We start from the raw sequence: 27,846 nt of genomic DNA, 5'->3' as shown, positions 1-27,846 counted from the left end.
CCATCTGCGCCAGACAGCCTGAACACTACAAAATCAACCAGTTCCATAAAACTTGGCAAGAGAAGGGTTTTTATGCCAAAACATTCTAGGGTTACAAACAGAAATCCTTTGAAGCTGCAGTGAAGGAGAACTTGGCTTTAGCACATTTCGTGTTTTCAAAGTCTAATTATTTTAACATTTAACATGCACTGTGCAGGTTTAATGAGATACGTGTGTTTTTATATATGGTGAGAAGACCACAGTCCTCCAGGGACTGAGTAATGGCTGCAAGATAAGTCTGACTTTCAACTCATCCGTTAATATTTTTCAGGCCAGAGACATGCAGCCCCAAGACGGCACCGACAGCCGCCCCATCCTGGTCGCCGTGGGTCAGCTTTTGGCCCCTGACCATTTCCAGATGGTCCTGGGTGCTGACAAAAGTACACATTTCTCCTTTTCCTTAACACATGACCCCAAAAAACCCTGTTTATTACCGATACTTTACACTTACAAGGAATGTGGGGAGATGATCTGTAACTGTAAATGCAGTGCAATAGTATAACACATTGTTTCAAAATAGAAGATATAAACACTATACAATACATAATCTGTTTGCCTAACATCCAACATGAATGAATTGTTTTGCCCCTTCTGTACAAGGAAACTCACTCATGTCATGAAACGTACCCCAGGAACCGCTCATCTGGAGTTCATGCATTTACTACTATTTTTCGGGGGGTTGGTACCGGTGGTTCTGTGCTTATCCAACTTGACATCAACATTTAGTCAACTGTAAATTGTAAATCTTTGCTGAAGCAGCTGCTGGGTCCCGATGACTTCTGAGTGTGCCTCTCGCTCAGCTTTCTCTGCACTCATTGTTCTGTCCTCGGTGTCTTTCTTCTCCTTTTCTCTGGTGAAAGCCCTGGTACATTCAATCAAATGATAGGCATACAAATCAGAGCACATTGTAAACTGTTGAATAATAGAATAATAAACATTAAAATTCGGTATTATACTGTAGCACTCGCAAATGTTTTTGAAACTTTGATTCAGAGAACGAAGCATTTTATTTTTTGAGCAGGGCGATCTGAAGGCAGCGCTTCGCACTGATTGGGAAATGAGCTGCTATCTTCGTAAAGTAGGCCCTGATTATGCACGATTGTGAAGGAGAATTGAGCGAACGTCACAGAACGTAATTAATGTGCACTGTCTTATCTTGAGACTTTAAGTCTGAACCGGAGGTAGTTCAGTGGCAGCATTGATTTTTGGTTTTGCACAATCTTCCCAGAGAATCTGTTTGTGTTCCCACGTCTCTTACTGCCAAGACTCATTGGCGGTGTGCGCTGGATCGCAGCACAGGGGCCTGAACCCGTGGAGCTCCTTTAGTCTCTCACTTATTCCAGGGCGCGCTGCCGCACAGCATCAAATGAACATCCAGTCATTTAGCAAAGAAGTCCCCCCCCCCTCCCCCCAGCCTTCTGACAGCCAGAGTCAAAGGCCCTCTTTGGTCCGTACCGGCAGCTCTATGGCTTTTGTCTATAAACCCCAAGCATCCCCTTGATGACGACACGTCACCGCTGCGTTCGGTTCTTGGCACACCGAGGGTGAGACGAGGGGTCTTAATTAATTGTAGTTCGTATCGCTGCCACAGTGTTGTGTGTTGTACCTCAGAGACTCGTGCAGCAACCAGCGTCTTTGAAACACTCCAGTCAGTCGTGTGGCTCAGTACACAAAACAATTGCTTGAATAACCACATTACTTCAGGCGTTTGGCTCAGAATCTAGAACATGTGTGTAGTTTTGGCTTCTACATGATTACCTTGCAATCGTTGACGTTGCTGTTCGCAAAGAGTTGGGGAAAAGGGCCATTTAATCGTGTGGCTCCTTAGTTGTTGTTGCTTTCCCGTTAAGAAGTGTTATAATAAGGCACATTTCGTAACTTCCTCGAAAGGATTACATGGTCCTGACGTATCAGTGCACATTCATTCAATGTTATAAGGATGCTTTTTTATGCATACTCGCCAGAAAGTTTACTGAACTTACTTACAGATAATGCAGGAGCTATTCCAGTATCAGGAATAAAGTTTGACTTATGTGTTCGGTCTTCCAACAAATCCTCCAGTTCCCGAAGGCAGTCTTGGATCTGGACCAGCGGCTCGGCTCTCTGCTAAGGCGCAGCATCACTCTGCAGCCATGCAGAAGCTGGATGGACACCTTGCCAGACAAGGAGATGACACAAACGACACGGAGAGGTGTGTGTGTGCATGTTTGTAAGTTCACATGTATTTATTGTGATACTAGATGTATGTGAATGCCTGACTGAGTTTTATGAGGAATTCTTTTTGGCTCTCAGCCTTCCCAGGAACCCATGCTGGAGCATTGCCTGCTTTAGCAGGTTTTTATGCCCGCTGGATTTCTTACTCGCTGCTGTTTCTGATACTACATACTAATGAATGATTGATCTTTCGATCCGCTCCACAGTTAAAGTTGTTGAGTGACTGTAGGAGTCTACAGCCTTCTATTACATTCATTGAGCATAGTTGAGGCTGCCCGTCTTCCCCATATCATTACAGGGAAAAAGTGTCCACATGAGACTAGAAGCTCGGTGGGCTGCGGAAGGCAAGGCCTGAGTTGAGGATTTGCCAATAGAAAAGTTTCCCATAGCCCGACCTTAAATATTTTACAGTGTGCTGCTTTGCCCCTTGCACATATTTAAAAAGGTATCATCTATCCCCAGAGCAAAGCTGTGGGCAACACTGGTGAAGACAGCCAGGAAACAGGAGGTTTGGGATGTGTGCCGGGCGGCCTGTGGATTCTGTCTGCTTTATGACGATGGGAGATGGAAAATGTCCGAGACTGATGGTAAGACGATGAACAGTCTCCAAATGACAAATATTCCTCTAGTATGGCAGTCATTGGAAGCAGTGTTAGTTGTATACACAAGAGGGAGAGGATTGGTTTCTTTGAGAGACTTCCCGTGACCCGTTTTGCCCATACGATTCAGGATGCGGGTCCTCGGAGGGAGGACGCGGCGCCAATCGAAGCCAAACCTGCACGAGGGACTTGCTGCGACTTTTAGCCGAAGTCCGCTTCATCAGCGCTGAGGTGTGTGCCGACTCACAGAAACACACCTCTCGTTATGTTATATATGTGTGGACGCAGAGAGATGATGAAAAGCTCTTTGAGAGTAGAAAAACAACAGGATGTTCCCATATGCGTTGTGCCCAACTTACACTACAAGACTCAAGCCTTTGTTTTGGTCTGTTTGTTGCACTGTATTGTTTCCTGTGAAGGCAATTTCAAACGAGCTTTGGAGTGTCAGACTTTTTCCCTGCTAATTAAACAGACTTTGCGGGGAGGAGGAGTATAGTATGCCGCCCATGAATAGTAGGGGATGGTCTGGAGATAATCAGGGGGAGAATAAAGACCACCCATAGGATGTCTAGGGGATCGTCCAGGGACACAAAGACCTTTTTTATTTTTTTGATAATACACCTTTAATTGATTTTATTCTATGGATCAAACACATAAACATTTGGACTTTGCGCTTGTTCCTTTTCAGTTATTAGAATGAATTTACATTAATACCAGTGCAGTGACTGCCTTTCGTACTTCCTGGTCCTACCAGCTTTTTATTTCTAGCTTCTTTTTGCATCGAGGTCACAAAACAAATGTTTTGGGGTTTTTTTAGCTCCTTTTGTAAAATGAGGCTGCTCGCACTAGTAAACATGCATTATGGGATTTTTAACACGCCCGCGAGGTAGCTGTTGATTTGTTGGAGTCGGAGATTGTTCTGCTTGTCTCATGAGCTTGTCTCATTGTGTAATCCTGCTTCCCATCAAGCCCGCAGCTTTAAGTCTGTATTAAGTCCATAGAGATGTTAACTTGACAGCACTTTGAAGAAAATGGAAACTATCCACAGCAACTACATGACCTTGTCATAAGCTGAGTCGCGCTGTGGCGTCTGTTCTTGCTCCTTTCATGTAGCTCTGCGTTTCATGGTACGCGGGTAGTTGTTTTTTTTTAGAATTGGGGTCATAATTCATTAAATGAATAGATAAGTCTACATCAGTGTGGTGATGATGATGATGATGATGATGAAGATGGGTTCCTCTTACCTGAGTTTTCTGCAGCTGGAGTGAAAAGCAGACCAGTCTTTTCTTCTTTGATCCGCTGCGGCTGAGCCTTCTCTAGAGAAGCTGTCATTCCCATAGCGGGAGGTTTTCTCTTCTCATTTTATTATGAATTAATCAAAACAGGAAGTCATCTTTAATATTATCTCCTGTGGTTGAGACATGAAAGTATTCCGTCTTGTCAAGGCAACCGTCCAAAAGCTGCTCACAGAGGGGGTCCAGCTTAACGGCCCTGTTGTCCCCGCCGTGCCGAGTGAGCTGTGTGCCTCTGAAGAGGAGCCACACTGGGGTGTTTACAGGTGAAAACAAACACACTGCCACCATGCAAATATAGTATTTCTATGCGTTTTGTCGTGTAAAGCAATTAAATGATTGTTGTATTTAGATAACAAGTAGTTACAATAATGATTTCATTAAAATAATTATCAAGTCCCAATAGAATAAGTTTAAAGTTGATACAAATTGCTTTGTTATTTAAATAACTACATCAAATACCCCTTTTGTGAATTGTCAACTGTAGTCTGTCAGTGTGGTTCTATGTGCTGTGCTTTAGTCTTTTAGAGTAAACACCTTTCATAATTCATCGGAGATGATGACTGGTGGTGGTAGAACCATTCCCACATCAATTTAGTGGTTTAGACGAGGCTGCGATCGTTATTCATGACGTTTTTACTGCAGCCCAGATAGATGTGCAGAACCACCACGAAGCTCCTGCATAACACTCCGTCCTAACATTCTTTTTTCCTTGTTGAATTGACAAGTCCTGACACATTGCATTCTGCACTTCTCCCGCAGCGCATTTTAACATAAAGTGGGCCGAGAGCTTTAACCAGGTGCTCTAACAGATTATTATTATTAGAATGTTTTTTACGTTGTCAAGATGAAGTTCCTCCTTTCCAAATGAAGCTTGCTGTCGTGTGTGTGCACACATTATTTTGCATAAACACATATTTATATATCTTTTTCCCACTTGGCTCTCTACCCCCCCTCTCACAGAAACTGGATCCAGGCTCTTTCTGCCTTCGCCACCTCTAACTTCTTACGGGCGGCGGAGCTCGGGGTCGAGATGGACGAGTCGTGGTTGGTCGCAAACGCCGCCATTTACCTGTGGAACTACAGCAGCCACTTGTTAGCAGCCGGCGAGTACCGATGCCTCCTTCCCACCTTCCAAAGCCTTGTGGCGATGCTTCGAAAATCCAAGTTCACCGGGTAGGCTGGGTCTCGACCTTTAGTATCAGTTTCCTTTACGGGTTATTTAGCTCTCAAGGCTTTTACACACTGGGAATTGTTTTTGTGTGATTTAATTTGCACGTCAATATACATTTCTTATCAGACTTAGGTGATTTTGTCTGAGCTTTCATACTCCAAATAAAGGCATTGGTGGTATTACTGATGCTATTGGCTGTATGAATAGTTTCAATGCAAACTAAAAGCAGGAGAATATTTTGCAATTTTGTTCCGTTTATTGTTTTTTTTGTGTGTGAGAGGCATTGAACTGAAATATTTTCACCATGTCATGAAAGACACGCTGTCACTTTACTCTATGTAATGTACTTTTTATAAAGAGCTAATAGATTGCAAAGTGTGAGGGAGTGAAAAGAAAAACTCATCTCTGATGCAATATTCACAAGAAAATCCTCAAATTCATCAGAATCTCTTGTTTCACACGTTATTCTTGCAGTGAACACTTGTTGGGTTAACCGTACATTTTATCAGTTGTTTCAGTTGAGTACTGTGAAAAATATCAATAACATGTCACTCAGTGGGCCTCAATGTTACTCAACAATAGAAAAGAGGTAGTCGTGAACCACAGATTTACTCAACCATTCAGTTGAATGCTAACAGTCCGTTTTTAGTCCAAACTTAAACATCATTATTTCAACTGATAACTGTAATATGTACACTCAAATGATCAATTAGTTAATTTATTCTTTAGCACAGTAGCTCACTCTCAGCAAAACAAAAACTAGCTTTAGAAGTGAATGTGCTTAAACACACCAAGCTATCCATGACTGTGATAACTTCATGTAATGATGTTGCTAAGGCGACATACATCCTGCTGTCTGAATCAGTGTTTTTTTTACTTCCAAAAGGAGCTACAACATAGAAAAAAAGGATGTTTGGCCTTCGAGCCCAAATTGCGGCCCTCGTTCTTCCGAGGATGTCACTTTGGAGCATTCTTTGTGTTCCTCAGGAACCGCACTCTGCTCGTGCTGCTTTGTGATGCCGTGGCCCGGGGATTGATTCAGCCCCTGTGCGGACCGGACGGCATCGAGCGAGCCCCCCCAGCAGAGAAGGCTAGAAGCAGACAGGGGAGGGGCGGGGAGAAGGCTGCCGGCGCCTACGGGGGTTTCTTAGACCCTGTTGCCCTTCAGGATGTCCGCAAGGCGTCGGAGGTATGTCGGTGTGGGATGCAGCTAACGGGCTCCTGTGTGTGGTGGTGCATGACAGAACAAAATGGTTTTATAAATAAATGTAATACTCAGCACCGCTAATTTTTTGGCCTTTGTTTATTTTCAGTTCAATTATCAAAGCATTACTCTTTAAACTGATGAAATCTCCTTTTTAAACTAACCACTAAACATGTTTTTTTCCAGTCCAGTCTTTAAATCTGCATTCATTTGCAAAACAATTAATTATATCACCATATTTGCATATAGATTAAAAAGCCTACATGCCGAGAACTACTTAAAGGGCAATTATCTGCTGGGACTTTGGTGGCTGTTGCTCAGTCACTAATTCCATCCAAAGTGTCTGTGGTGAATACATTATTGATCAAATCCTAAAGAACAATTAATGAGTTCCAGGCGGTTTAGAAATCTCTTGGGATTGTGTATCATGGCGACTTGGTGGGGGGGTCTTTGTGGGTTCTACCGTTTATCACAAAGTAAAATAAAACAAAATTTGCTTAATCTTCACGGCAAGTGTGATTTTTTCCCTACTGTCAACTCTTTGAAAGTCGGAGGCCGTAGGTCGTAAGTGGGCCGCCTCGCGTGAGGAGAGACGGCTGCGTAGCCTACGGCCTCTACAGCACATGGAGATAATTCCTCCACTCATACTTGCTTTCCTCGTTCTACTCGGGAAGCTCACCAAAGGCAATGGAAGAGGAAAGAGCTCAGTCCCCTACACTACTTTCAATTTTCCAAATCTTGTCCTTTGATTTGATGAACTATGAAACAATACTGACGGACTGTTCTATAGAAAAAATGTCATGTCAAAAGTCATTTTGGAGCTATCCCACTTCATGACGTCCTCCATAGCACCTAGAATGTTCTTCAAATAATAGGGTTAACCAAAACTGAACTTTTGGGGCAAAACAGAACGGATGGTAGACCTTACCTGGCATTCAATGCAAAAGTGGTCCATTTGAGCGAGTGTGAAAGCAAGAACTAAGAGTCCTCCCAGAAAGCATTGATTCCTCCTCCCTACGATATAACATCACAGATAGAGCATCACAGGGGAAGTGCTCCCATGTTCACACTATGAGCAACAAAGCAACATTTTCACCTGTAGGTGGAGCCGTGCAGCTACAAACCGATGAACCCGGTGAGCTGGCCTCGACTTCTCAAACTTCTGAATTCAGAATTCACCTACAATTCCTGGGAGAGAAACGCACATGTCGTCCTTCGGTTCCCGGAGCTGTTCAACGCCAAACCTTCGGCAACAAGCACCTGAGTGACACTTCCACTCTGTGACAATGTTGCTGTTTTAGCTTCGCCGCTCGTAGTGGGGAACATGGCATCAAGGAGAAGGATAAGCACCATTTGCGAACCCCTCCATCGCTAACCATGCACCACTCACATGTAGCTCCAACGACTGTGTCTCTGTGCTGTCTGATGACTTTGTTCTTAGGGTGTGCTGCAGTTGCCATGTTAAGCCCCATTTCTGTTCTCCTTTTCTCTTCAAACGAACCAGCATGAATGTCAGCCCTCACTTCAGATGAAAGGCACTTTATCAGTGAATAATGAACTAAATTCCATCGTGTCTGTTTCCTCTTCAGAGGAAAGATAAAAGGGATCCTTTGCAATGCATTTTTGATAAATAACCGACTTCCTGAAACCTTTTGTGTATGTGGCAGAGGGCCTCAAGCTAGAGACGGGCGGGGCCGGCAGAGTCTTGTAGATACATAGTTTACCAAATACCGTACATTATTCTAACGCCCTGCTCCACCTATTGAGCTTCTTAGACCGTTAATACCCTACAGAGTCCTTCAAGCCCACGACGTGCAAGCTCATATTTATGGTTTCTCCACTTCCTTCTAGCTGTGTGACTACTGCCTTCGCATGTCCACCTGCAACACCCCGGAGGAAAGCGTCCCCATCGCAGCAAGGAAACAGGTGGTGGCCACATGGGTGCAGGTCAAGAGGCTCCTGCAGCAGGAGACTGGGTCAAAGGTGGACACCAAAGACGAGGTACCCCATGAACCACGTCCTCAACCTCATCCGCCCTCTTTCTTTGTCTTTTTCCCCCGGACTTTAGACATTACAGTTGTCTTGCTCTTCTCGCTGCGAGTGTGCGAGCGGTTGCACTATCGTCGGTGAAAGGCTTCCACCCAGCTTTACTGCTGCAGCTGGTGGTGAACAGAAACCTGTCCGTGCTGCAGCGCTTGTGTGATGAGAAGGGCTTTAGTTCTGTCTACTCCTGCAGTTTTATCTTGGAAGGGGATGGTTCCTGTCTGAGATTTAACAAAAAAAGTCTTGTAGAGAAGAGTGAACACACAAACTGACGTCACAACAATAATCCCAACGCATGGCGACGTTTTTTTACAGGCCAACACAAATGTTTGGAACGCACTTCTAAGAATTTGTCATTTGATGAGTCACCATAATCCGGGTTTGTGCTTTGAGTCACAGCTGCAAAAGGCTTGTTTCCTGCATTGCAAAACAAGAATTGCAAAACAGTGCTAACATGTCTAATTAAATCATTCATCTCCTAACTGTCCACTCATGGAAAGTCATTGATTATTAACGAGGTCATCACCTACACGTACAATGTGATGATCCCACTGCGGGTTAATGTATGTTTTCTTTCTAGCAATACTAAGCAATGACTACGCTTTTTCTTCTATAATTAAACTTAAGGGATTGTGTTCAGCACGGGCCGCATTGCTCAGCGTGCATTGTTCTCCTCCCCTGTATGGCAGTGCGCGAGCGAGGAGGTGTCGGCGATGACGCGCGTGCTGATCGCAGTGGAGATGCTCCGGTGCAACAGGAACCCGAGGCATCTGGCGTCCTCCGTTCCCGGGCTTTCGTCAGTACGTACTTACTCCTTCAGTCGCCGGCGCCCAGATGGGAACAGCAGATGCCGAGGTGGCCCGTGCAGCGCACAGACCCTGTCTGCCTCTCATCATGTGTCAATATCTATAACAAACCATACCGTGGCTGCCTAGATAATGAGGCTTTGGTTTGGAGGATAACTTTGCAGCCCTGTGGAGAATCCTTTTCTCCTCGTGCCCCGTCTGACCTTTCTTCCACTCTGTGTGGCATCTGTCCACGTCTCCTCGGCGCTCCTCCTTGTCAGCCCCTTGCCCTTCTTTGTTTTACTTTTTCTTTTCACTTCTCCTTGAGTCTTCTTCCTTCTAATGTTTCATTTCCGGTGTAGCTCCCCTCATATCCAGTACCTTGCCTTCCTTTCCTGATTCCCTTCCAAATTTGCTTAGCACCTCTCCTGTTATTTTTTTCTTTTCTTTTCATGATTTTATTTCTATTCATCTCCTGCTTAGGGCCTCCTGTCTTCTCCTCTCTGGCTGATCCTTTCTTCTTTTGTGTTCTGCTTTTTGTATTCCTTTATTCGTTGCCTTTCCCCCTTTCACTCCTCCTATTTTTACCACTCTTACTTTAATTCTTTCAGTTAATTGCCTCCTGTCTTTTCTCACCCTCCCTCTTTTCATCTTGTCTCTCTCAATCTTTTCCAAAAAACCCCACCCTCTCCCCCTCCCATTTCCCTCCCCTCTCTCACTCCCTGGGCCTGAAAGCTGGTGAGCATGGCGTCTGAATGCAGCTGGACTGACGCTGTGGTGGAGCTGCAGGTGTGGTGCCAGCTGGCTGCATGCTGCCACCATGCCAAGGACCACAGCTTGGTGTTGCGCTGCACCAAGAGCGCCCTGCAGCTGGAAGAAGCCGCAGCGAAAAGCCTCAACGCCATGCCATGTGTTCTGTAAGAGTATTTGGCTCTTTACGATTGATTTCAAGATTAAGGTCATTTTGGAAACGCCCTGGGTCGATCTGTTTTTTTGCATGTAAAGATGGGCAAGAGACACAACACGTGTGTGTGTGTGTGTGTGTGTGTGTGTGTGTGTGTGTGTGTGTGTGTGTGTGTGTGTGTATGCTTTGTTATGGAAAGCACTAAAGGAGCGGTTGAGATGTTCACTTCCAAAGCTCACTGAGCAGCAAGTGACATCTTGTGCATATTCAAGAGTATTGCAGCAACCCAGTTGCCAAAAGGTTTTCCCATCTGTTCTCCATATTATTTTGTTTTGGTTGATTGATTTGGCTTTGACAGGTAATACATTTCTACATATCCCTAGGTACGGCCTGCCCGCGGTGAACGAGATGCTGAGCAGCGCTGGGCGCTTGCGAGGTTTGAGTTTAGTTCACAAGTCCAGTGGAGATCTACACACTTACAAGGAGGCTTTGGAGGTGCTTCTCTCCAGTGTCAGGTGCTGTTTACAGTCAATATATGTATAACTGATGCCTTGGGAATCTACAAAAGGTTCTGTTAGCCAGGTCCCTCTACATTTTTTTATTTACAAACCCAATATGTTCCTTGGTATCTTGTTGTGTCCACAGCAATGCAGAGAAGGCAGAGAATCAAGGCCTGTGTGTGGCAGCTGCCAGGCACTACTGGAACGCATGTCTCCCCCTGACGCAGACTGCTGAGGAGAGACGGAAGCTCCAAGAGCCCCTGGAGAAGATACTGACGGCTCTGAATAAAACCAACATGAAGCAGACAAATGTATGGACCCTTCTTCACTCTAACCCATAGAAGGCCTGTTTTTTCATGTTGGTGTCTGCAGGAGCCTGTATTTGTCGGTTTTGATGTGAACAAAGATAAATCTTTTGAGGGTATGTTAGTCACCCCCCCTCCCTTCTGTTTTTATCATAAAAATGGCAATGATGACAACATACTGTTTTTAGATAAACAAACAAAAAACAGGAATTACAGCTTTTCCAGTACAGTTACTGCAAGCTTTAAACTTTTTTTCAGTGCTCAGTCATCTTTAATTGATGAGGTTTATTTTCGTAATAGGAGCAATGTGAGAAAGCGTCTCCCAAGTTCTGCCTGTGGACATTGATACAGTCAGGGGGCGAAGCAAATGTAAAATAACTTAAAATCTCTAATTAAGAGCAGCTCATTTAAAGATTCTGAATTATCTTGTGTAAATGTTAAAATGACTCTCTCTCTCTCTCTCGCTGCATGCTCTGGACGAGGGCTTAGGGATGAGGGGACACCCAACACTACCAACAACACCACTACCCCTTTGTAGTGACTCAAGTATTCATCCTTTTCCTTTTCTCAGAGACAGGGCAAAGGGAAAGGCCCGTTGAGCTTGACCGAACTGCCTCATGGGAGATCTAAACAAGCCACAGGTGAGTGGTAAAAGAACCCTTAAATAGCTCAGTTATTACAGTTCCTGTTTGATCTTTTTTAGATGGCTTCACATTTGATCTTGCTTCCTGTTATGAATCTGATTGGCCTCCTATGAACCTCTACACTATAAATAATAGATGCATCGGGGAATTGTTATTCTCTTCTCAATAAACAACTAGGCTTTCTGCAACTGTGGCAGCTGACTTTCTGGGATCCACCTTAATTGCATTGTGAATACATAAATACATACATACACAGATGAGCCATCTAAATATGTGATGGTGGCGTAGTGTAATGCGCTGGGAGCTGCGAGGTTGGTGGTTTGAATCCCGGCTGCTCCATGTGTCCTGTTGAAGTGTCCCTGAGCAAGACACCTAACCCCTAACTGGTCCCCATGCAAAAATGTAACCCATTTGTTATACTGCAATGTAAGTCGCTTTGGATAAAAAGCATCAGATAAATAACGTGTAATGTCAATATAATTTATGTCATTGTATGCGAGTAGATGAAGACGACCTCTCCCTGAGAATGGCAATCTACATTTTGTTGCTGCACATCCACACTGATAAAACGGACTGGAGTAGGGCTCTGCGTCTGCTGGACCAAGCTATTGCAGACACGCCTCGCACCAGACACCAGCTGTGAGTAAAAATAAAAACAAAATGAAAAAATAACTCCAAGGAGAGGGAATTGATATACAAGTAACTTGGCTGAGATATATATATATATATATATATATATACAATGATCATATTGTCCTCTGTTTTAACAGACCTCTTCTGAAACAGAGAATACTGGTAAAAGCTCGCCTGGGGAAATGTGTGCTGACGGACATGCAAATGTTACAAGGCCAGGGAGAGCAGTGCAGTTCCTTCCTGTGGCACCAGATGGCACTGTGTCCTGGCAACATAACCCAGCAGCTCACCTGCTACCAGAAGTCCCTCACCTCTCTGTTGGTAATGTTCTGGCACCATTGGTGTATACTTCCCCACATCTTGCTTGTATATGTCCGACTAGAAAAAAAACATAGTCTCAAAGTTCACCCTTTTTTATTTACTGTTGGATTTACACCAAGCAAATGTAAGTCTCTAGTACCCTCATGTGGAGCCACTGAGTCAGTGCAACTGTGTTTCCAAGTGTCCCTTGCAATGGTCAAGAATACTGAAGGAGGTCCTCTCAACCGAGCATAAAAACGTAAAACATGTAAAAAAGAAAACATTCTGACACAATGATGTCATTGACTTTTGGGTTTGTGAACAGAGTGAAGAGTCTCGTTGGCAGAAGGTCATCCTTCTGCTAGAGTTCGGACAGTGGATGTACTGTCACGACTTCCCCAAGGCCGATGCCCAAAACCAGGTCCAGTGGGCCATAGACATCCTTCTACACTTGGAAAGTGAAGAGGCAGAAGGATTGGGTAAAACGCACTGACTCCTCTTTCTCTATGTATCCGGACCAGTTGGTTGTGTTGACTATGTTACTGTGTGCTCTTAAATGTTCAGGGAGAGTTAACTGATGTTTAAAATGAGGGGCCGATGTGGGCCTGAAACAGTTTTGGCATTTTACACATTGTGTCGACAAGTGGTAGCATCTGATCTGTCTCACCCAGAAAAGAGCCACAGCTTTTTTTAATAATGGATCAGCTGTGGAATTCAGCGTCCACCATCTCATTTAGACGTGTAAGCATTAAGCAAATACTGTTTTGACCAAAAGGAACCGACAAGACAGAGAAGCAGAATTTTCAATCTCATGTGAGTAACTTACTGAAAAACAAAGAGCACAATTTAGAAGACTGAGAAGTCTGTTTTATTCTCCTGCCATGAGTTCTGTTAACTATTCCCCGAGAGACCAAGCAAACAACAACATAACAAGAGGTGGGAACTAATTACAGAGATATGTGTTCCCTTCACTTGTGATCTTAGTGTAGTGGCCGCTGATGAGGCTGTTCATTTACACTTATACCAGATTCTTTTACACAGACGTCTCGTTCGCTGTTAAACTCTTTCACAGTTCATCTTTCATGTTTTCCTCTAGAGGACGAGTCCAAAAAAAGGGATGTGAGCTCGGCGGAAGGCGAGTCTCTGGTTGGAGTGCGGGGCTTGTTGTCGACAGAAAGTGTGTCCGAGCTGAAAGACGTGCGGCGCCTCGAGGGCTTGGTGCGAGCACACACTCTGCTCGCTGCCATGGCAGACAAGACTTCACCCGAGCACCGGCTTAACTTGCTCAGAGCCTACGTCTTTGTGCTTCGGATATGGCAGGTACTGCGTTTTTACCTTTGGGGGACAATGAGGAAGTTCCTCCAATGCATTCTCAGAAGTTGAGTCAACTGTCCAAAAGTTTGGACACACATTCTCATTCAATGGTTATTCTTGTAGATTACTGTTGGAAGACATCAAAACTATGAAAGAACGTGTATGGAATGATGTAATAAACAAAAAAATGCTCAACTAGCCACAATGTGATTTTGTCTTTACACAATTCTGAGCACTGGTTGTCTACTTGAATCTGTGGTCCAACAGACCACTCAGACCATCTCAATGGGGTTTAGGGTGGGTGGTCGTGGAAGCCAGGTCATTTCTCCTTCTTTACAGAGCCTGGAGGTGTGTTTGGGGTCCTTTTGAAGTACAAATGCAGCCCACTAAGTGCAGTCCAACGGGATGCCACAGAAGGCCTTGAATTTTCTTTCAGTGTATAGAATTGTGCGCCGACTACGCACAACCGCACTGATGGTCTCAAACACATTAAGAAGGCAAAAAATTCCATTCATGAACTCTTGACCGGCACACCTGTTAATGGAAACCCATTCCAGGTGACGACCTCATTAAGCTGATTGAAAGAATGCCAGGAGTGTGCGACGCTGTCATCAAAGGTATAGAGAGGGGCTGCTTTGAAGAATCTAAAATGTGAAACCTATTCTGGTTTGTTTAACACTTTTTGTGGTTGCCACATGATTCCATATGTGGTCCTTCATAGTTTTGATGTCTTCAATGTTATTCTAGAATAAATAAAAGAAAATAAATAGAAAAAACCGTTGAATGAGAAGGTGTGTCCAAGCCGTTGACTGTCACTGCCTGTGCATATGTGCACGGTCTGTCACCCCAGGTGTCCATGGCGGTGGGTCGGGACATTTCCAACGAGATGGCAAAGAGCCAACCCACTCAGCCGCCGGCCTCGGCCGGGTCCAAAAAAGGCAAAGGCAAAAAAGGAAAAGATGTAAGTCTAATTTCTGAAATATCTTTTTGAGTGTTGTTGATTTCCACTGTAAAGCGCAAGCTATTTATTTCTGAATAACAGAGCGGTTGCTTTACTTGTTTGTCCATAACACAATAAATATCATTTCTGTTTGAGCAGCCCGCTCCTGCAGAAGAGAGGCCTAAACTCGTGGTCTTGGATCAGGCTCTTCCTTCCACGCCACAGGACTGGGCTCGCTTCGAATGCCCTGAGCTGGCGAGGCACATCTTCAGAACCAACAGTGACCCCCACTGTATCAACACACACAGCATCACGAAGCAGGCACGTCTCTCGCTCTCATAACTATTGTGCATACGCGTATGGTGTTGTCTTGTTTTCAGTAGAGCGGATCGCGGCTGCTGGTTTTGAACAATTGTTTCAATTGCGAAAAACCGCCACTTGGTGTCAATGTTACCTTAAGAAGGTGTGATTTGTTGGTATGGAGGAAGTTTACTGATCTCTTTGGGTCAAATAACAACGTTAAAAGAGCTTGAGACTTCAGACAGCATGCGTTGTAATGGATGTGCCACTAAAAAGGGAATAGCAGTATGTGATCAGATTGGTTTTGATCAATCAGGGTTGCAACAGGTGGCGCGGTCAACCTCTTCCTGTTCTGATAATGCACCGGATAGAATTCATACGTAGCATTTTTCAGCTATGCTTGTAGGAATATGATTTATTTATTTTCTATTTTGTCTGGCTGCAGACTCAGAGCCTGTTTTATCTTAACCTGCTGGAAAAAGAGCTCCACTCCCTCTCACTCGACTACCTGACCCTGCCCATAATGCATCTTGCTGAGACCATTGCTCATGATCTTTTGGACAGAAGGAGCCTCTCTGACCTTTACCGACTTAGGTAAGATCAGGAGAACTTAACCATCTACATTAAACAGGGACGAGGAATGCATAGAATTATAAATACGCTATCTCTTATATGTTGCATTGATTTCAATACTTTTTCTTGTACAATGCTAAATTGGACATTTCTATTAATATTTCAATTCTAACACTCCAATGTACTTCATTTGATTTGTGTGTCACTGCAAGACAACAATTCAACTAAAATCGAAACTCAGAAGTGAAGAACATCAACTTATGGCAGATTGAGTTACCTTTACTTTATTTCCGAGATGGGACTTTATTTGTCTCCTGTTGCTGTTCCCCCCATTAGAATTGTGAGGTGTTGTAGTCAGCTGGGATTGGAGACACATTCACCGTATCAGGACAAGCTCCTGGATCTGAGTAAAATCCGAGAACAAGAACAGATGGGGTATGCTATAAAATGGCCTAAAGTATTATTGGTTGCACATGTTGCCTTCATGAGATTTGAATATTATGTTCATGGTTCCAGTTGCCACAAAGAGATTGCTTCTTCACGGGAGAGAAGGGGCCCTCACAACACTTCCAGTCAGGTCAGCCTGCTGGTCACAAAGTAGATCCATTGTTTCCATTGTGGTTTGAATGTGTGTGTGTGTGTTATCCTGCCTATAATCCAACCTGTTTAGAAGGTCAAATGTATAACTTGTTGCTACTATTTTAAACCGGAATTCATACAAAGAGTGATTTGTCTAATTGGGGTTGTGTTAGAAAGTGGAGGTGGTGGGGTTGGCTGGGTCTGGGCGACCGAGGAGCGATGTGTGTGCTCAGGACATCTGGCTGGACAAAGCGGAGGTTTGCCTCAGCTTTGGGCTTCTTCAAGCAGCCAGGCAGCTCCTGGCTGAGGCCCACTTTGTGGCTGTGGTGAGTAGATGGAAGTTCACACTTGCTCCCATTGACATTACTACCTTGACACACCCGAGATTCAATGTTTTGTTTTTAGTTTTGATCACAACTCAAGGGCATCAGAATTCAACTCGATGAAGTCATTTTTTGTATCCACCGCTATATAAAAAAGATTTTGTTTATTAGCAGTTATCAAATAACAAAGATATAGTTAATTGTCATTCATTTAATGTAAACCAATCCATCACTGGTAGTGCCACCCAACTAACCTCCTTTTTCGAGAATAATTGAAATACCTCAAGCTTTTTCTCAGTGTTGTGCAACTCTCTAAAGAGATGGTAGTTAAACCGGTTTAAAATCCCCTTAACTACTCCCGTCATTAGCTCTGGACAAACTCGAGTTACTTAGTGTCCTGTCTATTCCACTCTTAATGCTTAATCAATTTCCCTCTGTCCAGGAGCTCGGAGACACGAAAGCGACGGCCAGCAGTTTGCTCAGTCTGGCCACTCTGGCTTGTGAGGAGCAGAACTTTACTCTGGCTTTGAGCCTCCTGGACAAAGCCCAGGCTCTGGGAGGGGATAAGGAGTTCTGGTACCAGCTCGCCCTCACCAAGGTCAGAGCTGTAGTGGGCCCGGGAGACCAGGACGCACACTTGAAGGTATAGAAACGCAACCACCTTAATACCCTCTACGGAACAACTGCCTTTTATTAGTTCTCCCATCATGCCCTTTGTTCTTTCCCAGGTGGAACAGATTATAAAACAAGCCTGCGTGGCTCTGGAGATGGTTCTGGAGCGGCAGGTTAACCAAGCCCCAAAAATCACATTCCTGATCACCTCGTTAGAGATGAGGTAGTCCCAAACTTCTGTGGTCACATCATAGCTTTGTGTTCTCATTTTTAATTAGGATTTTCATCAGTTTTCAGCTGCTCTGTCCAGTTTGAGTAGAAGTATGCTGCATTTAGAGGTCTTCCTGTTCAGTGGCACACAATATGGGAGAAATGAATGCATATCCTGATCTGATGTGATTTGTGGTGTTCCAGGGGTGCCATGGAATGCATTCGTGCCCTCGGTGGGGCTGAACCAGGAAAGAGATTTAGCCAGGAGGTTTTCCAGAGGCTGACGGTCGCCTGTGACACACTCAAAGAGTGTGCCAGTCGTTTTACTAAACTCGGCTATAAAGAACAGGGAGTGGAAACAAATGCAGAGTATGCACAAGGTCTGAGGTAAGTGTATGCTGTATGCAAATACAATGTTTTGTCTACTTGGGGGCATGTAAACATTAGAGCCATTAGAGTGTAGCACTACCCAATGTTGTAATTAAGATTAAAGTCCCCCAAATGGCAGATTTGCAGCAATTAAAATGCCTTTCAAGACAAACGAAAAGGCACAATGGTGTTGTTGTGCATGGTTGTGCTTGGACAAAAACCCTTTTAGTCCCATGTAGAACATTGGGATGAAATGAGTAGTTCAAGAACAAAAAACATTTAGAAAAGTAACTCACCAAGTGACTTGCTTAACTTATCCACTTTCAAAACGTTGTTTCGCCACCTGTTCTACAGTCATAAACACAGGGTGCAGTGTACAACAGTGTAGGTCACATCATCTCACTTTCCTCCCAGGGCTTCTGTAGCTTATGATGCTGTGCTGTTTTATTGTGGTTGATTTTTATCTTTTTTTTTACAATATTGATATAAGGGAATATGATTTTAGGTCCTGACCACTCGTGAATGAATTACCAGGAAATCTGTGAATGCCTCTCAGTTTTTAAAGCACTCAGGGCTGCGACATAACACATTTGTTTGCATAATTGGTTCATGCACGAGGCCCAGTCTGCTCTTGTATACTTCACTTCACACATGTGTGTCACTTACACAACCATACTTACCTTCACGATATTCCTCCTCAGAATGCTAGCCAACCAAACTGCTCACGCAGAGGAACAACAGCACTACCTGCTCAATGGCCTCTCCCGAATGCAGCTGGCTGTTACAGAGCAGGAACATGTGGCGCTGAAGGCTCAGACGCTGCTCCCCCCACAGGAAGAGGTAGGTGAACTGCGTGCAAGTTCCTTCAAAATCCATCTTTCATTGTGGCAATGCCTTTTCAAGAACCCTTGCGGAGGGAGGGGGGGGAAGACACACGCCTGAAAAACACTGCTTCCTCTACCACTCGGCTGCTTTTTGATCAGCAGACAAGGTGGCTGAAGATAAACACCAGGACAGAGGAGAAGGCATTATTCTGGGTAAAATCGCTGGCCCATTAAGGACATTTTCAGAATGTGTTATCCTATTTAAAGAAATATCCTAGCGCGTGCCGGGAGAAGAAAGGATTTATCTGTGAAAAGCGCTTTTTGTGGCTAAATGAGAGCGAGAGAGTGAGAGAAGCTTTGATTTTGCAATCCGAATGTCATTTCCAAAATACTCCCAATTATCCAAATCAAGATGAATCCGCTGCATAAGGCTATTAAAGCCCTGTTGTATGTAAGGCTGTCTGGAACGCCGACTCAAACAGGTTAAGCCTCTATCGCTCTTTCTTGTCAACATCAGATGAGTTGTACAAATCCTATTTCATCCGGACACTAACACAAGCTGTCACACAGGTGTGGTTATCTGAGCGCGGCGGTGCCAGAGATGGCTCGGCATGACCTGCTGCAGCCCTCATTTACATGCTGATGGAATCATGAATGAACAACTCTCAGACCTACTGCCAAATCTTGCGGTTCAGTTTTCGATTAGATTTTTAATGACAACAGCAACCAAACAATACACAAACCCTTTCCGTTTTTTTTCTTTTCTAATTTCACAAGGATGGGGGCATTGTTCATCCTTGTTAATGTTAATGAGAGGGGGGGATACTGTGAGCAGATGTGAGTCAAAAAGATAAACTTCCAAAATAGAGATAAGGCCAAAACACGTGGGTGAGATTAGCATAGGTGACATTTATCATCATTCATATTCATTACCGCTTCAGTAGATGCACCGGTGGACTGTGTTTTGAAATCCAACCTACATTTGAAACAAGAGTCAGCTGCTGTGATCACAGGAATCACGCTGATTAATTCCTATTCTGCTTCGTATGTATATGTATATAGGCATTTTGTTCCAAAAGCTTTCCAAACCTTCAATCCCTCGCTCAAGTTTCTCATTGCCATGTGTCACACGTCTTAAGTTCATTTTCTTTTCTGTAATCTCATCAATTGTTCCCGTTAGTATTTGAGAAGGAGCCAGGCTTTGCAATATTCTTCTGCTGGCAGGTTACCAGCTCAGTTTAATGGAAAAAGATGAATCATTTAAAACTCACTTCCTTAAGTCAATCCCATGTCTCAAACCTACTGATGTATACATCTCAGGTGTGTGTCCTGTATCATTCACAGCTGCATGTGTGAGCGTGCATGTATCTAATTGGTGTTATTTTGACCCTTTCATCCTCCCCAGAGCCCCGCAGTGTCTCTGGCAGCCATGCGCAGGCTGCTGCGCCTCCGGCTGGCCCTGGCAGAGTTCGGTCTGGCCGTGCTGGAGGAGCACTGTGTTGAGGAGAAACGCCAAGCTCTGGCCCGCGAGAGGAAAACCTCTGCTGAGATAGCACTGGAGGAGTTTATACGCTGCACACCTGAGCCCAACTCCATAGAACAGGTTAGGGGCAACACGTGGAGGCGTTGCATGAGGCGACATGTTTCGTTATAATATGACCAGAAATGTTCGACACATGGATAGACCTTCATTTCGTAGTTCTCCTTAATTACAAACAACATACACATTTTGACAAAGCAGAAGTGGAACAGTTGAAAACCTTCCATCCTGTGACTCACATCACACACACACACACACACGTTTCAGTCTTGTTGACAAAATGTCTTAAGGGCACAGGAAGCGACAAATTTACACTTCAAAGGATTCAAAATATTACCCTTCGTCTCAGATGCATGTTGATGGCATTCAGCTCCGCCGTAGAGGTCAGAAGGTCAGTTGCGTATCATTGCCACTTGGGGACGCTAACATGCAAAGTAACACCAGGGCTTTTTTCTGCGACCACAGAATTGACAGACAAATTAAAATGATTGTTTAGCTTCTACATCTTTAGTTTTTCTCCCACTGCCCTCACTGTGTGCTTTCAACCACATGAAGTACTTTGTTAGCCGTTGCGTTTTATCAATTACTGCCAAAAAAACCCACAAATCCACTCCGAGACGGCTCTACTCCAGGGTGTTCTTTCGCCTGGTATAAAAAGGTAAAATGAATGACGGTTCAGTAAATTATTAAAAAGTAAATTATATACGCTTTTTTTTTAGAAGGCACTTTTAGGATATTCCACCATCAGCCAGACCTAAATTGTAAAATCTCAAAATCTAATAAAAAAAGTTGTGGGAGCCAGCATGAAGTGATGTGATCACATCTCATCCTACTAGGTAAAATTTCACATTTAATATTAATAGTTTAGATCAGAAGCTGAGGTGTGCAACTTGTATTATTATAGAGTTGATATTATTATAGTCATAGAGGAAAAAGATGCCATACTTTTTCCGCCATATGGAAATCTGTGTTTTATCACATGCATAGCACGATTTTTAGATATGTATTAATGTATGAAGAAGTATTTGCGAAGGCTCACTGGATGACAACCCGAGCATTTGGAGGTTTCCTTGCTTGAGGGCTCATGAGCATTACCTGCAAGGTTAACCGGTCCCTCTCCGGGTACCGGTACACTGGAGCTGGAACCCGAGTCAACCCCTCGGACTGAGCTGATCACTGAGTACACTTAGTGTTTTCTCCACAGGCACCATGCCTCCGTCCACTCTCCCAGTTCTGATTGTGAGCAGCTTTTATAGGGGTGATAAAAATAGAGTAAATTAAACCAATCGGCCAAGTCCTTATCCAGGTGGATTATTGTAAGAACATCGCCCGTCTTCCCTTCATCTCCTCATATGACTTTACTTTCCTTGGGTCCAGGAATGGGCAAGTGTGGGCAGCACTTTGGGGCAGGTGGTCCTGGGCCAGCTGGCTGCAGTCAGTTCTCACCACCCGGACTCCACGGAGGCCAGAGCTCGCTGTCGCAGTCTGATGGGAAGATGCCTCAGACTGCTGGCAGTGCAGGAGGACCCCATGTATCTGTGTGCTCTGTGGGACACACACAAACAGGTACGGTAGACGACACCTGTTGATAAACCATATATATGGAAGTGCACGTACAGTAATGCTCATGTTACCTACAATATGTCAAGGCAGCGGTGATGTGTTTTATGGGATTTGATAGAGAGAATCACATGAAATATTAGGAAGTGTAATGAAGAGATTTGAACTATATATATATATATATTACTGTTAAAATACAAAATATATTGAAACATGTCTGGGGAAAAAATATGATCCAAATGTTATGATTTGAGAACTTTGCCTTTTAAGGACTTCATGGTGTGAAATGGATTCCTGAAAAAGGTGTATAATGTCCTCTGTGAAATGTACTATTGGGCTGTATCATCTGAAATGATCCGGTGTGTTTTGAAAACCAGGACTCCTCTGTTGCTTTGATTTCAACCTTTTTCTTCTTTCTTTTTTTTGAAAATCTCTACTTCTTTTGAATCTCCTCTCTTTGTGAAAATGCAATTCTAAACCCGCCTTACAATCCTTTCCTGAACATGGATCTAAAAGCTGCTGAAGAACTAACATGGTTAGAGCATGGCATACTTAGTATTAGCTATTATAATAGAATTATTGGGAGTCCTAAAAACTTCTGACGTATTTTATTTTAATCTTTTTTGGGGGGAATCTTGATGCACACACATTAATGGAGAAATAACCTAGAAAAAGTTTCTACACAGGGTGAATGTCATTGATTAGAGAGAGTGATGTCATCTTACATAATTGAGAACAAAGATACTCAGGTCTTCATGGTTTGTGATCATGACTGGGTTTCATATTAATCACGCTCATTGTTTTGTGATCTTCATAAAACTTTGAAGGAGGAGGCTTGGTCCGAGCACAAAGCTGTTGCTGTGGAGGAGGAGAATTCAAAGAAAGACGGAGAATCAAGCGGACGAGAGCCGAGGACGACCTCTGCTAAAAGTGCTGATCTGCAGGTACATACCTGTGTTCTCCTATTGATAGTCTATGCAGAGGGATCTACTGTTCACATAAGGGCAATGTATTATTTATGTGGCAACATTTTTGAATATTATGAAGGATTCCGTTTCGAAATAAGTTGAGATCAATTACCATCCCATCAAACGTGATATATCATTTGGATCATATTAAAGTGTAATGAAAACCTTTACGGGTGGCCTTAATCGGTTGATTTTATTCATGTTTTTACCCTTACTAATAGTTTTGCCTTACATTGTGAACCGCTGTTGACTACTATAATGTAGAACTTCCTGGCATTATGTCGACATAAAATAAAAATAAAATGTTAACCTACAAATGTAAAAGAGAAGTATTAAAAGGAATTCTTCAACAAACGGGCTCAACTGCACACAGTCTTTGCCTGTACATACAAGATTTAATTTTTCTCTCAGTTTCAACCAAAGATATTCAAAACTACGATGCTATTATATGGCTGTTACAGGTAAAAAGAAACAAAACGAGTAACACATATTTTCACTCCGGGTGTTCACATCACCACAAGACCAGGACAGGACTCAAAGCATTAGCTTCTACAGTATTAGCTAATGGAATGTTTTATTGTAAAAAAAGGAGCACTAGAGATGTTCTTTTCCCCCCCATTATGAACACTGGAGACATTTTATGAAAGAATCTTGTAACAGCCAGTATGAGGAGTTGTGATGATGATGGTGTGTGTGTGTGTGTGTGTGTGTGTGTGTGTGTGTGTGTGTGTGTGTGTGTGTGTGTGTGTGTGTGTGTGTGTGTGTGTGTGTGTGTGTGTGTGTGTGTGTGTGTGTGTGTGTGTGTGTGTGTGTGTGTGTGTTCTTGGCAGCGGAGGAGGCGTAGAGCCCAGCACTTGTTGGCACAGGCGGGTCAGGCACTGGCCGAGGCCGTGAGCCTGTGTCTCAAACACAAGCTGCCCTGCTCCATCCTGGCCGATGCCTCCCTCAACATGTTGGAGTGTCACGTCCAGTCTGACCCTGCGGCGTCGGGCCAGTACCTCGCCCTGTTTCAGGTGTTCACATCATATATTTACTTCTGTAGGACGTTCCACATAGAGTAGACTGTGTGAAACTGTGGCACACATGCCGCCTACGACTGAGTGTAGGTAGGTGGTGTCTCTGCACACGCGGCCCATTACATATGTATCTAATCACCCACTGTAAGTCCTGCTATTACCAACAGGGCCCCTCACCCGTCTCCTGGTTTATTCCCAGAGCTGCTGCACCGTTGCTACGATGAACAAAGTCCTCAGCTCTGCCTGCGCTGGCACCGGTGCGTCCCAGCTGTCGGCTCTGCTCAGCCTGCGCAGGAAACTGCTCCTCACTCAGGAGGAGATGTCCAGCAGCATGCTGAAGGGGGCGGAGGACTCCCTCAGTAACCTCTCTAAGGTACCGGCGTCACCAAACCCCCCCACACTCATGATTTCTGAATGCTGTCATAGGGTTATGCAGACACACTATTAGGGCTGTTAAGGCGCAGGCTGGGAATGCACACAGAAGTGGAGCATTTACAAGTTACTGTTGTGAATTGTCTGTCAATGTTAACAGTACAATTTCAAATGAATAGGTTTGATTAAACCTGGTAGCGCTATTGGTTATGGGATATACTACTGCAGACAAGGGGAACTATAGTCCTCAATTTCACTCAAAGCAAGTTAAGTGACTCCTGTTCCATTATGTTAACAGCAACAATTAGGTCTTTAGAATTAATTCAAATTGAAAATGACTTTATCTCAAAAAAATGACAAAGTAAAAACGGATTGTGATATTATCATCCTCATTTGTACATTAAATGTCATCATTTCATCTGTGACATTTCTGGACAAATTGCAACTGGTATTTTTGTGCATCTAAAATGAGGTGTTCGACTTCTTCAATTTTCAGATGAGTACTAATAATACAAGTAATGAATAAATCATTTACTATTGTCCACAACCGCCGTTGTATATTCCAACCTGACATTCTGTAACTCTGTCTTTTAGTCCGCTTTGTACGTTTTTAAATGGTGCTTTATTACAAAACTAAACTCAACAGTTAATCCACTGCTAATTCGTGTTTAATCCTTTACTGTGCTAGAGGTTTAAAGTATAATACTTAAACCACTGTCACATTCCTCATGTTCAGACACATTTGCCATCAGTGCATACGACATAAAGTAGTTTCTAGATTATTTCATTCAGATTATGACAAACAATAATTAAAAATATAACCAGTTTATAAAACATGTTTTAATATTTCTGAACATGAATTTACTTTATGGTTTGCAGGCCTTCAGCCAACTGACCATCCATCCCAGCCACCTAAGTATCCTTGCAGAGCTCCCGCCCAACTTCAACATCCTGCTGCTTCAGCACTCTGAAGATGGGTAATTTCTCCCTTTGTCCTCGTCTGTTCTATCTCACAATATTCTTTCTTTGCCCTGCTGTAAAGTCTGTCGTTAACTGCTTCCGACTGTTTTATTGTGAATGAGTAAGTGACAGTTCGGCAGATCACGTGAGTCACAATATGTTTGGACTGCTGTATCTGGAAATGAAGTAGCTTGCAATGTGTTAGAGCGACCACTAGAGGGCTGGTGGAGAAACTATATGTACAGGACTGTCTCAGAAAATTAGAATATTGTGATAAAGTTCTTTATTTTCTGTAATGCAATTAAAAAAAAAAAAAATGTCATGCATTCTGGATTCATTACAAATCAACTGAAATATTGCAAGCCTTTTATTTTTTTAATATTGCTGATTATGGCTTACAGCTTAAGAAAACTCAAATATCCTATCTCTAAATATTAGAATATTTCCTCAGACCAAGTAAAAAAAAAGATTTATAACAGCAAAACAAAATCAAGCATTTGAAAATGTCCATTAATGCACTCAGTACTTGGTTGGGAATCCTTTTGCACGGATTACTGCATCAATGCGGCGTGGTATGGAGGCAATCAGCCTGTGGCATTGCTGAGGTTTTATGGATGCCCAGGATGCTTCAATAGCGGCCTTTAGCTCATTTGCATTGTTGGGTCTGGTGTCTTTGAGCTTCTTCTTCACAATACCCCACAAATTCTCTATGGGGTTCAGGTCAGGGGAATTGGCAGGCCAATCGAGGACAGTAATGCCATGGTCAGTACACCAGTTACTGGTGGTTTTGGCACTGTGGGCAGGTGCCAGATCATGCTGGAAAATGAAATCCTCATCTCCATAGAGCTTTTCAGCAGACGGAAGCATGTAGTGCTCTAAAATCTCTTGGTACACAGCTGCATTTACTCTGGACTTGATGAAACACAGTGGACCAACACCAGCAGCTGACATGGCTCCCCAAACCATCAGTGACTGTGGGAACTTCACACTGGATTTCAAGCAACTTGGATTTTGCTCCTCTCCAGCCTTTCTCCAGACTCTGGCGCCTTGACTTCCAAATGAAATACAACACTGGCTTTCGTCTGAAAAGAGGACTTTGGACCACTCTGCAACTGTCCAGTGCTTCTTTTCCATAGCCCAAGTCAGACGCTTCTTCCGTTGTCTTGAGTTCAGAAGTGGCTTGACCATGGGAATACGGCTATTGTAGCCCATTTCCCGGACACGTCTGTGAACAGTGGCTTTTGATACCTGGACTCCAGCTTCAGTCCACTGTCTTTGAAGCTCCCCCAAATTCTGGAAGCGACTCTTCTTCACAATGCTGTTAAGGCTGCGCTCATCTTTCTTGGTTGTGCAGCGTTTCCTGCCACATTTCCCCCTTCCAACAGACTTTTTGTGGATGTGCTTTGAAACTGCACTCTGTGAACAGCTTGCTCTTTGAGAAATTTCTTTTTGTGTCTTACCCTCCTGATGGAGGGTGTCAATGATGGTCCTCTGGACAGCAGTCAGATCAGCAGTCTTCCCCATACTTGGGATTTAGTTTACTGAACAAACCTGAGTGTTTTTCAAGGCTCAGGAAACCCTTGCAGGTGTTTCGAGTTAATTAGACGATTCAAGTGATTAGTTGAATACCCTACTAGTATACTTTTTCATAATATTCTAATATTTAGAGATAGGATATTTGAGTTTTCTTAAGCTGTAAGCCATAATCAGCAATATTAAAAGAATAAAAGGCTTGCAATATTTCAGTTGATTTGTAATGAATCCAGAATGCATGACGTTTTTGTTTTTTTAATTGCATTACAGAAAATAAAGAACTTTATCACAATATTCTAATTTTCTGAGACAGTCCTGTATACCTAGGGAAAGAGATACATCATTGAAAATTCTGGAGATAAACATGAAGTAGTGCATGCAGTTTACAAGTAACAAAGTTTGTAACTTTTTTTTCAGGTCAGAACTTTATGGGGCCTTCTATGAGACCAGATCTCCAAATCAAAAAGGAAAAACTAAGCAGGTTACAGGTTAGAGGCTCATAAATTTTCTATGGCTGTGTCCCTACTGCATTTATGTATTTTAATGCTGCATCTAGACTGTTCCATTGCCCCGGAGAATATGGTAGTCATGACACATACGTAACTAATTATATCTTTGTTGTCAGAATTTCAATGGAGCCAAAATGATTTTGTATTTCCATGTGACATTTATTTGCAAGGCAGATGAAAAGTTTAGATTTAATGAAGAGATGGAGAGCGGAAAATGGAGGAGAACATTTTCCTTTCACCTCTTTGCTTACTGGCATGTCATTTAAGACGGGCTTGCAAGTCATCACACGCCATCACCTGCTCACATGACCTTCTGTGGGACAGGTCTGACAAAGGAAGTTGCCGGAACTGTGCTGGGAAAAACAAATAGGCTTGCATCTAGAGAGGGAGATCTTAAAAAAGGACCAGTGTGGGGGTGGGGCAGGGTGGTGCTCATGGGGACCAATTACTGTGTGCGTCTATGTAAGCCTGTCTGATTATGCATGTATGTTGCAGGTACCCTGACATGCTCCAGGGTGGCCAAGGTTTCAGTCTGCCCACAGGCTCTGCTGGCACTGAGGGACCAGGCTCGGGCCTTTGGCCTGGAGACCAGACATGCCCCCATCAAGCCAACCTTTTGGCGCGGCGCCGAGGGCACGCCGGAGGCCTCCGAGGAGCGTCCTGACGTTGCCCGTGTACGACGTGTTGAGACCTCTGCTCACCTTTCAC

The 27,846-nt window shown here is 43.6% G+C and overlaps 1 protein-coding gene across 1 annotated transcript in view; it reads left to right on the top strand.

Annotated features, from left to right (window-relative positions):
• LOC119214429 (cilia- and flagella-associated protein 46) overlaps positions 1 to 27,846 on the top strand; it is a 51,111-nt gene that overhangs the window by 14,461 nt on the left and 8,804 nt on the right. Inside the window, exons 13-47 of the mRNA XM_062566510.1 lie at positions 311 to 419; positions 2,101 to 2,230; positions 2,716 to 2,840; positions 2,983 to 3,083; positions 4,298 to 4,410; positions 5,108 to 5,320; positions 6,306 to 6,507; positions 8,374 to 8,523; positions 9,255 to 9,365; positions 10,086 to 10,267; positions 10,638 to 10,769; positions 10,900 to 11,065; positions 11,631 to 11,700; positions 12,207 to 12,342; positions 12,474 to 12,657; positions 12,962 to 13,115; positions 13,733 to 13,956; positions 14,801 to 14,911; positions 15,050 to 15,211; positions 15,636 to 15,784; positions 16,100 to 16,198; positions 16,280 to 16,340; positions 16,516 to 16,668; positions 17,108 to 17,308; positions 17,394 to 17,500; positions 17,692 to 17,874; positions 18,558 to 18,696; positions 20,086 to 20,283; positions 21,598 to 21,786; positions 22,608 to 22,724; positions 23,579 to 23,761; positions 23,964 to 24,137; positions 25,016 to 25,113; positions 27,047 to 27,117; positions 27,634 to 27,812. Coding sequence (XP_062422494.1) covers positions 311 to 419; positions 2,101 to 2,230; positions 2,716 to 2,840; positions 2,983 to 3,083; positions 4,298 to 4,410; positions 5,108 to 5,320; positions 6,306 to 6,507; positions 8,374 to 8,523; positions 9,255 to 9,365; positions 10,086 to 10,267; positions 10,638 to 10,769; positions 10,900 to 11,065; positions 11,631 to 11,700; positions 12,207 to 12,342; positions 12,474 to 12,657; positions 12,962 to 13,115; positions 13,733 to 13,956; positions 14,801 to 14,911; positions 15,050 to 15,211; positions 15,636 to 15,784; positions 16,100 to 16,198; positions 16,280 to 16,340; positions 16,516 to 16,668; positions 17,108 to 17,308; positions 17,394 to 17,500; positions 17,692 to 17,874; positions 18,558 to 18,696; positions 20,086 to 20,283; positions 21,598 to 21,786; positions 22,608 to 22,724; positions 23,579 to 23,761; positions 23,964 to 24,137; positions 25,016 to 25,113; positions 27,047 to 27,117; positions 27,634 to 27,812 — 5,076 coding nt within the window. The remainder of the gene's footprint in view (positions 1 to 310; positions 420 to 2,100; positions 2,231 to 2,715; positions 2,841 to 2,982; positions 3,084 to 4,297; positions 4,411 to 5,107; positions 5,321 to 6,305; positions 6,508 to 8,373; positions 8,524 to 9,254; positions 9,366 to 10,085; positions 10,268 to 10,637; positions 10,770 to 10,899; positions 11,066 to 11,630; positions 11,701 to 12,206; positions 12,343 to 12,473; positions 12,658 to 12,961; positions 13,116 to 13,732; positions 13,957 to 14,800; positions 14,912 to 15,049; positions 15,212 to 15,635; positions 15,785 to 16,099; positions 16,199 to 16,279; positions 16,341 to 16,515; positions 16,669 to 17,107; positions 17,309 to 17,393; positions 17,501 to 17,691; positions 17,875 to 18,557; positions 18,697 to 20,085; positions 20,284 to 21,597; positions 21,787 to 22,607; positions 22,725 to 23,578; positions 23,762 to 23,963; positions 24,138 to 25,015; positions 25,114 to 27,046; positions 27,118 to 27,633; positions 27,813 to 27,846) is intronic.

The sequence above is a fragment of the Pungitius pungitius genome, chromosome 13 (genome assembly GCF_949316345.1).
Source record: "Pungitius pungitius chromosome 13, fPunPun2.1, whole genome shotgun sequence".
Classification (NCBI taxonomy): Eukaryota; Metazoa; Chordata; class Actinopteri; order Perciformes; family Gasterosteidae; genus Pungitius; species Pungitius pungitius.
The sequence above is the reverse complement of the archived record's forward strand: the minus strand, read 5'-3'. Positions and strand labels throughout refer to the sequence as shown.